Below are 9,582 nucleotides of genomic sequence, written 5' to 3'. Positions count from 1 at the left end.
GGAAGGAAGGAAGGAAGGAAGGAAGGAAGGAAGGAAGGAAGGAAAAAATATGCATTCCCAGAGGCAGCTAATTAAAAATTCTCTCCACCTCCCTCTCCTTATCCATTATCCCTATCTCTTTCAGGAGACACTGTGACTGTGGTGGAAGAAAAGCATCCTCTCCAGCAGCCGCCCCTCACCATAGCAACTGGGACGTCAGCGTAGACCTCCATCCTCCGCAGCCGGCAGAGCGGCGGGGAAGAAGCGGGGCACCAGCATCCACCCCTTCGGGGCCACGCGGCCGGGGCGGGAGTCGTGCCGCTGTCCGCGGTGCTGACGGGAGCGGCCGCGACGGGGCGGGGGCGGCGGGAACAGTAAGTTAGCAGCCAGCCCCGCCACACGTCGTTTTCCATTACAGAACAGGAGCAGAATAACCAACCCCTCCTTCTACTGGATTTGCAAGTGGTCGGGCACAGATGTGAACATACTGCGTGTTTTCCAATATGGCTTCACTTGGGATTATAAAAGAAAGAAGGACGAGACCAGGAATTCTGCAATTATGCTTTGGAACAGGTGAGTGTACCTATAGGTGCTGTGCTGAGCAGTGTTGTGGCTAAAGGGGTAGTTATCTTTGTAAAGAAAGGCGATATTCTCCAGTGATTTACTTTATGTGTATTAGCATGCGTGCTTTTAAAATCCTTGGGTTTTAGCAAGGAGAGCTTTATTCAGTGGCAAACACTCCACAGGGCTTGAATGCTGAGGTGATGATTCTGCTGAAAGCTAAAGGGTGAGTAGAATTACTGCAGAATAAGCATCTTCGTTTTCTATATAAATATATGTGCTGTATATCAATATTCAGTATTTTTATTTTTACTTTTGGCATTTATTTGTTCTTAAACAATCCCCTGACATGGACAATTTGATGAAGGAAAATAACTGAGATGGAGCAGACCAGTCTGCCCATCTGTTCTTCTCAGTGTCCAGATGCATTCACACAGCTTCATCTTTCCCCTTGAAATTTCACTAATATAGCCACTTCTGTGTTTTTCCGACATTAAATTTAATTATCCCTTTTGAAAGAATTTAGTCCCTCCTTCTGTGGGTGCCTGGATGTTTCTATTAGGAAAACATCACAGGCATGGTGATCTTTGCTTATCTGTAGCCAGCAGAGGCAAGAAGGCTGCTCTGTTTTTTGCTAATTCACACAGATACTCTCTAAAAATGCATAGTGATATTTTCCATGTATCCAGATGACTTCTAGCATGACAAGCAATATGTTGGTTCCACAGAGTTAAGGAGAAGTAAAACTGCCATCTGCTTTCAATAGGCCACTTTTGTGCATGAGGTAGGCTTCAGAGTCAGCTCATTCTGGCAAGGATTTTCAGCGGTGATTCTTGAAGGATTGTCAGTAAATCCACTGTTAGTCACTTAAACAAGTGGCTTGATCTGCTGAAAAGAAATGTGTGCCAACCAAGAGGCAGCTACTCTTTGAGCGTATAATTATTGGGTTTTGGAATCTTGATTTGTGAATTTATTTGAAACATACTGAAATCAGGATGAGACACTAAGGGAAGAAATTTTTGTACCTTTAATACATTTGGGGAGCTCTGCTCCTTAACTATGAGGGAGAGCTTGGAAATCCTCATACCTCCACAGTACTCCTGTGAAGTCTCTGCTTGCAAAGCTGTGCAGTGCAGTTCCACCTGGGTCTCACCATGTAATTTCCATGTGATTTTTTTTATTTGGTCGTCCCACCAGGCATCTTCCCTCAGGTGTCCAACAATCCCCTGATATTCCCAGTCAGAGAAATGTTAACTAGACAATGCAGAATAAACCCCAACAGCCTCAATCAGAGCCTACTTCCCCTTCTTACCTCAAACTCGGTCCTCTCAGCACCAAAACTTGAAGCAGCATTTGTGTTTCTGGAATTTATCCATTCCAGCATCTTCCATTGCTCCCTATTTTCCCTTCAGTAGGCAGCTAGAACAAGTCCTACAGCCAGCACCCTACCCACGTAGATATCTCCAGTGCAGGGAAAGCTTCTTCCTTAGTGGCTTAGTTCTCCCTGAGATCAGCCCAGCTGGGACTTCCCTTCCAACAATTATTTCTGCACCAGGAATTTCCAGCCTAACTGCAGGCTTTGAATTACCTCCAGCTCCATCCTCCTTCTTCAGCAAAGTCAGTATGAGAGGGCTATGAAAAGCTCTCATTAAACCATATCCTCTGACAGAGGGCAGGGGAACATTCTCCTACTGCTCATTCAGGTCCTCTCCTTCTCTTACTTCTATCACATAAGTCTCCCTGGAATTATATTCAGATCTCGGTCAACTCTATCCCTGGCATTATTATTAGCCACCAGTGACACCCCACTTTTCAGCCCTGGCACATGTGACCTGTGTCACACAAGTTCTAGATCTGTCTTACCAGAGAAGATACAGGGTCATAAAACAGACACTCATATTCCAGACATGAATGTTTGGACCAGTGCATAAATACTGCAACTATATTCACTGCATGAGTATTGAGAAAATAACTTTTACAAACTTTAATGTCAAGGAATCATTCCCGTGTGAAATTTTTTTATGTAAAAGAAGAAAACATATATATTCTCCTAAGTAAAGTGGCAATGTGAGCTGAGCTGATGTCATGCTCACAAATGCTGCTGGCATGTTTTCCTTGCGGGGGAGAGGATGCTTGGTGGGGAGAGGGTGAGAATTTCTAGGAGATAGGAAGAAAAATCAGCCAGGCATGAGATTCACCACAGCTCATCTGTCAACACCCACCACGAAAATCTAGTCCTGAAAGCTTTGCATTCCTCACATCAAGCACAAGTGTGTGCTGTGCTTTGAACAGGGCCTGGTGTTGCCAAAAATGAGTGTAAGAGTGTGGGAGAGTACACCTATTTTTTTTTTTACCTCTGATTCAAGGAAGGGCAGACTCACTCCCCACTGAAGAAGGCAAAAAGCCCACAGAAGAATATTTCAAGCTCTCGTTACACAACACCAGTAGGTGGAACCTGTTTTGAAAGCGGGGTTGGAAATTGGGTCAGTCCCCCTCCTCCTTGATCCCACTTTTCTTGCCCCCACAGTCACAATGGGCAAAGGCCTGTGTTGTGTCATCATTTTTCAATCAGTATTAGTCTAAAGTGTTGGCTACTAGTCACAGAACTAAGAGAACAGAATAGAGCTTAGAGACTTTTAAGATTCAGTAGATATTCCTTTTGAGTAAGAAGAATTATACCTATAACAAGAGACCCATAGTCTTTTGTTTGCCTTGTCACTGCCTTTAAGAGACTCAGCCAATATGCAGTACCTTGTAACCTGCACATGTTCTTCAACCCCAAATGTTTACCAAAATCATGAACCTCTGGGCCAGAACTCAGGCACCACACTGTAACTCTGCAGTCAGAGGAGTTCCTTCAGATGTGAAGGGACATCCAGAAGCAACACGTGGACCCAGTTCCTGGCCTGGTGGGTTGCTGCATGGCTCACCAATTACTAAGTCCAGTCGGCCCCTTATTTTCATCACATACACAGCAGAATAATCTTGTTGAGATTCATGGTCATGCAGTAGCTGAAAACAACATATGGTATTTATATGTGATGGAAGTAAAGAACAAATCACTTTATTTGATTCCATCCATATTTCCTACTCTCTCACCCTGCAATATAGGCTATGCAGCTGGATGCCGATAGAAAGTAGAACAATGTGTGTCAGCTTACATCATCAGTTCAGTTCTGAAGCTTTTACTGTACACCAGCAGGAGCCAGCCTGCCCACATCTCCAGTCACAAGACCTTTAGCTAACGATGCTGATGAACAGGACTCTCCACCAGCAGAGGGCAGAGCCAGGGGTGCATGCAGTGGCATATAAAGCATGGATAAGAATCTCAAAAGATGAATCTCAAAAATCTTATTCTCCTGATAGAAGGACAGACGTTTTCTATCGCTGTGCACAGGAATGAAGACAGTAAGAATATACTGAACCTCAAGAGATTTCCAGGCTGTGCTCAGAATAGTAGATGGAGAATAGGAAAGCTTTCACAACAAGAGTGGGGTGAGAGTTATTATGAATCCTAGCCCAGAAACAAGAACTGGCAGTGAATCTGCATGCTTTCAGAAGCGTGTGCAGCCACATTCCTACCCTGGAAGTACAAGCACTGAATGGCCTCAATATGGATGCAGTCATCTCTGTGCAGCAAGAGACAGTTACAGGTCAAAAGGCCCTGCGCTGTTCTATAAAATGATTATTGCACTGAGACTCAGCACACATATAGAGTAGTTAATTTGAGTTAAGGCAAGAGTGAATGTCACCTCCTAGCATCTTATACCCAGACAAAAGCACCTCATCCTGATTCAATTTACTCCTGCTTCTCACATTGATTAAACTCCTTTAGATGAAGCACTGCTCTTGCAATCTGGCAGCTACTCCCAAGAAATTCTTCAGAGAGGGAAGTTTATGGAGTAAAAGACAAACATATTGTTCTTCATTGTCCTAACTCTCTGCACCACTGCATGACCAGCATTTTGCAGTGATGATGCAGAGGACTAAAATAAGTTGGATTAAAAAGCCACTTTGCTATTTATTTAGCTATCTTTTGATCCTAAAAAACAGTGATGGGAAAAAAGATATTATTTTGATTAAGCACTAAAAAAAAGCCATTTGTTGCATTCCTTTTTGAATCTTTTTAGGTTTTACTACTCCAAATTGCAATGGAAATGGCATCTCTAGACAAGACAGGACAGTAAACATGTAAACAAGTAGTAACTATGCCATCTAGGCCTTATACAACTGCAGAGAAGACATGGCATTGATTTTATGTCATTCCTTTGGTTCAGGTACTTCTTCTCTAAGTAACAGACCCCTTTTGGAGAGATAGCAATTTCCTTTGCTATCAACTCAAAGGGATATCCCTGGGAATGGTGGATTCGGGCTTTCAAATTACAAAGTCCATAAGGTAAGCATGAGAAAGGACGAGGGGCAGGATACCTCCCAAAGGCTGAGGTGGACGTTGTCCTTTCCAGATGGCTGACATCCACTTCTTGGTCTCCGGATGTCCCCTCCTTGTATCCTCAATTGTTATTTTGAAAGGAGGGACTCACATAGTGTTCCTGAAACAAAACTAGCAGTTATCAGCCTTAGTCTGCTTCAGCTAAACTTAATATGAGATGTTTGCAGTTCCCAGATCTCACTTGAACACAAAAGCAGCTCAGTAAGGCTCTGGGAGTAGTGTTGGTGACTCATGCACTGACCCACTTTCTGCTTCACAGTCAGAGGCCAGGCACGGTGCGAGGCTGATGCTGTGGGTCTTGGAGAAGAGACACAACAGCTTCCTGTCACAGCCTGGCTGCTCTGTGCAGAGTGGATGTATCTATGCAGATCTGCCACGCTGCTCTCAAACACACTTCACATTTTCAAGGATGGTAAATAAATTTGTCCCTACAGCACAGAGCTCATTGTACATGTAATCTGTTTGAGTGAAGCACACAATGTTTCACTAAGATCAGCCAATGAACACTGAGTCTAAGTAGCTCAAGGAAAACATCTTCTCTAATCACATCAAACAAATAGTACATCTTTTCCTCTTCCACATCTGGGTGTTATTTTATTGTATTCTTGAAGACTCATCTGGTAGCTTTGTGCTTAGATAAAGCAATTGGTGCAAAGCAAGACACAGGCAGAGAAAAAAACATCAGAACAACACTGAATAAAACATCAGAAAGCAAACATGGTGACCTGGATCACATGAAAACTCAAGGAAGATGGTGGCGTTTTTTGACTTGTTTGTTCAGCTTCTGGGATGAACTGGGTGGGTCTTTTTGCTAACAGATTTAATCCTGATATATCTGAGTTACTATAAAGACTCCAGTGCTAAAGACTCACACATTGCAACCACAGGATCAGATTTTGCATTACTAACAAGAACAAGGTTTTGCAATTCACCGTGATTGAAAGGACATGTTTTAGAGCATCATCGTCAGGCAAGATGTCCCTACATGCACAGTCAGTAGTATTAAATATCCTTCCATTTAATCCTTGTGAGGATTTAAGATGATCTATAGGAAATATGGTGATAATTGCTATACTAGAAAATTTGGCAGTATATTTCTCACTGTTTCTCTGAAATCAGCGTATTCAGTTTAAAATTATTATTCATTGATTAAAGTAAGTTTTCACAAATACTTACTAGATATAACTTTTTGTCTTTGTTTATACAGAGCCCAAGCAGGAGACATGACTGTCACGCTTGACCATAGTACGGATAACAACGTTTCTTTTGTTCTCCCTACGTTATTGCTCCTGCTGCAGAACAAAAGCTACCCCAAAACCTCCCTCCCTGCAGCTGACCATGAGATGACAGAGTCACCTGAGGAGCCCAGGCCAAGCAGGAACCGCACCGTCTTGCAGTATGAGCTGAAGCCAGGGGAAATCGTATCAGCCGGCATGGTTTTTGGAGTACTGTGGCTAATTTCCATCTTTGGAAACTCCCTTGTTTGCTTGGTGATCCACAGAAGCAGGAGGACACAATCAACCACCAACTATTTTGTTGTCTCCATGGCTTGTGCAGATCTTCTCATCAGTGTTGGAAGTGCACCATTTGCGCTGCTTCAGTTTACATCAGGCAGGTGGACGCTCGGGAATGTGATGTGTAAGCTGGTAAGGTATATTCAGTATTTCACTCCTGGAGTCCAGATGTATGTGCTCCTCTCCATATGCGTGGATCGATTCTACACCATTGTCTACCCTCTGAGCTTCAAGGTGTCAAGAGAGAAAGCCAAGAAAATGATTGTAGCAGCTTGGATCTTTGATCTTGCATTTATGTCACCAGTTTTCTTTTTCTATGGCTCTAATGAGGATGACCACTGCAACTTTTTTCTGCCAAATTCTTGGGAAGGAGCCATCTACAGTATAATCCATCTCTTGGTGGTGTTTTTGACCCCATCCATCCTCATTATCCTGTTCTACCAAAAGATTGTTAAGTACATTTGGAGAATAGGCACTGATGGCAGGACTGTTAGAAGAACAATGAATATTGTCCCAAGGACAAAAGTGAAAACTATCAAGATGTTCTTAATGTTAAATTTAGTGTTTCTCCTATCCTGGCTCCCATTTTATGTGGTACAACTGTGGCACCCACAGGAAACAGACTATAGAAAAAGTTCCTTGGTTTTCATGGCTATCACATGGATCTCTTTCAGTTCTTCAGCTTCTAAGCCAACCCTGTACTCAGTGTATAATGCAAACTTCAGAAGAGGGATGAAGGAAACTTTTTGTATGTCCTCCATGAAGTGCTACAGAAGCAATGCATACACCATCACCACCAGCTCAAGGATAGCAAAAAAAAATTATGTCGGGATCTCAGAAATCCCAGCACCAGCCAAAACTGTAACCAAAGACTCCATCTATAATTCGTTTAACAGAGAAGCAAAGGAAAAAAAGCTCGCCTGGCCTATTCATTCAAATCCTCCAAATACATTTGTCTAATTGGCTTAATAGCTTTGAATGGTGGTTATGTACGATCAGAACTAAGAACTTTTTGAACCAATGTAAACATACGTGTTTTTACAACAACTTTTAGAAAGGGAGAAAAAAAAAGATATTTTATTAAATGCATTGATTTTGGTGTATTTAGTGTACATAATTTCAGCTACATTTGCTTCTGTAAGTACTCTCTAATCACTGTACATTGGCCACCATGTTTAAATACATAAATACACCCAAAGACATCTCCACAGCCTTTTGTTACACCCTTAAGAATACTGTTGCACTTGTGTTTTCTTTCTTGTTCAGACCTAACCGCTAAGATTTTTGTATGTGGTAATGCTGGCAAAATGTTGAGCTGATTGAGTTCAGCTATAAAATTCACACTGCCTCTGTAGAGTCAGCACTGAGTGCTTTTGCATATTCAGCATTGCACTCCCAGAGAGATCTAGTGGCAGAAGCAGCTTGAGAAGAGTAAGACTCCATGTCTTACCCTCCCCAGCTCCTCTCTAGCTGTGTCTACACCCAGGCTGATGTGCTTGATGTGCAGCCACAGCAGAAGAGGAGCAGCATCACCTGATCTGACCTCACCACCAAAAGTCCCCAGGCAATTGCAAAATGCAGTGGGAAGCTCCAAAGTTACTTCCCCAGCACTCTGCAACTGGTTTGGAACCAAAATGCAAAGAACAAAACTCCTAAGCCAGGCTAAGAGGTGCTTAGTTGATTGTGAAGCCTGCCCATCCTGAGCTAAAAAAAGTGAACACATATACACCATGGACATTTATACCATGGGTCCAATTCTTCCTACATATTTACTTTCAAGGTTTGCTTCATCTGAGATACAGATCCACAGGAGAATGAAGAGGGATGTATTCTTGAAAACCAGTTTGAAATGTGAAATCACATCATGCAGTTAAGGTTAAGAAGAACTGGAAAGAGCCTCTGTGTTTGATATTGATTTATTTTCCTAATTCCTATTCTAGTGCCTAAAACTACAGCAATACACTCAGAAAACATCATAGATAACAAAATAAGGCCAGCACAAACTGCGTTTGGTGAATTCCCCTCACTCTGATGGATTGCTGTATTCACTTTCCCTCACCCTGGTAAGTTTCCATGTTATCTTATAACATGGGCAGGAGATTCTTGCCGGCTTCAGACCAGCAGTCCTGTTATTTCTTTTCTGCACTGAAGCTTTTCATTCTACTCAGTTATTTCTGACACAGAAACTGCTTCAGACTAGGCTCTGCTTGGATCATCATAATGTAGCAGCTAGGGTACGGCCTGGTATCTTGAAGACCAGATTACCAACATGCATTTCAAGTCATCCCAAAAGCATTGTAGGTACTTTGACCTTAGGTGTTCAATTAGGCAGAAGCCAGCTGTGGGGCAGAAAATAAGATACAAGCATGAGATATCCCTTCACATACCATATTTCAAAAGCTCTGTCTTTGAAAGATGCATCCTCAGTCACAAACTCTTCAGAGAATAATTATCTTTTTCTTCTGTTTCCAGAGCAAATGTAGCACAACTGGGCCTGAGGTCTGAAAGTCCTGTAGTAACAAAAGTTAATAGAACAGGAGCAGCAAGTACGAAGGGTGTATTAACCACAGTCATGCATCTCCCCTTCCGATCAGCAGAGAGCAGAAGCACAGAAGCACATGTGTTGTTGAACCGCAGGTGGCAGAAGTGGTCTGGATGGACTCTAGTGCTGGAATATTGGGTAGGGGAACTCCTTTGTTGAGCAATATTCCTGCCTGTACTCTAGACTTTTTCCTTCCCCCTACTCTACCACACTAAGTGTGGCCATAAGAACCCATACTGTTTGTGGAAACATTTCCTGTATCTATTTCACAAATTCAGAAATCCCCATTAAATGAGGATTAGACATTTCTCATCAAAGTCATGAGCAAAAATCCCCATGAACTGTGAGAGGAGAGGGCCTTAAAAATGAGGCCATTTTGTTCCGTGTGGTTCATGTTTCGGGCAAATTGTTTCTCCCTGAAACATCAGCATGTGTTGATAAGGAGCAGGGCTCACATCATTGCCGCCTTGTACAGGGACTGCTGTCCTCAGACTTGCTGTACTATAGAATGGGAGGAAGAGATGAAGCCCACCTCT

The 9,582-nt window shown here is 42.7% G+C and overlaps 1 protein-coding gene across 3 annotated transcripts; it reads left to right on the top strand.

Annotated features, from left to right (window-relative positions):
• The first annotated feature begins 6 nt into the window (after positions 1 to 6).
• GPR19 (G protein-coupled receptor 19) lies at positions 7 to 7,708 on the top strand. 3 transcript variants are annotated; one of them, XM_015870975.1, is made up of 3 exons: positions 7 to 552; positions 4,818 to 4,936; positions 6,198 to 7,708. In XM_015870975.1, the coding sequence occupies exons 2-3, from the start codon at positions 4,899 to 4,901 to the stop codon at positions 7,462 to 7,464; spliced, it is 1,305 nt and encodes a 434-aa protein (XP_015726461.1). In that variant the 5' UTR covers positions 7 to 552; positions 4,818 to 4,898; the 3' UTR covers positions 7,465 to 7,708. The 3 variants fall into 3 exon arrangements, with proteins under 3 accessions (XP_015726461.1, XP_015726479.1, XP_015726470.1); XM_015870993.1 differs by lacking the exon at positions 4,818 to 4,936 and having other exon boundaries at positions 6,289 to 7,708; XM_015870984.1 differs by lacking the exon at positions 4,818 to 4,936.
• The last annotated feature ends 1,874 nt before the right edge of the window (positions 7,709 to 9,582 follow it).

The sequence above is a fragment of the Coturnix japonica genome, chromosome 1 (assembly GCF_001577835.2).
Source record: "Coturnix japonica isolate 7356 chromosome 1, Coturnix japonica 2.1, whole genome shotgun sequence".
In the NCBI taxonomy this organism is placed as follows: domain Eukaryota; kingdom Metazoa; phylum Chordata; class Aves; order Galliformes; family Phasianidae; genus Coturnix; species Coturnix japonica.
This window is presented reverse-complemented; position numbering and strand designations above follow the sequence as displayed.

What these genes read in the sequence shown, in the direction of transcription:
- GPR19 (XM_015870975.1), top strand. Translation starts at nt 4,899, where the DNA reads ATGGTGGATTCGGGCTTTCAAATTACAAAGTCCATAAG. An exon ending in CAAATTACAAAGTCCATAAG is followed by an intron (nt 4,937 to 6,197) that starts GTAAGCATGAGA and finishes TTGTTTATACAG; the next exon opens with AGCCCAAGCAGGAGACATGA.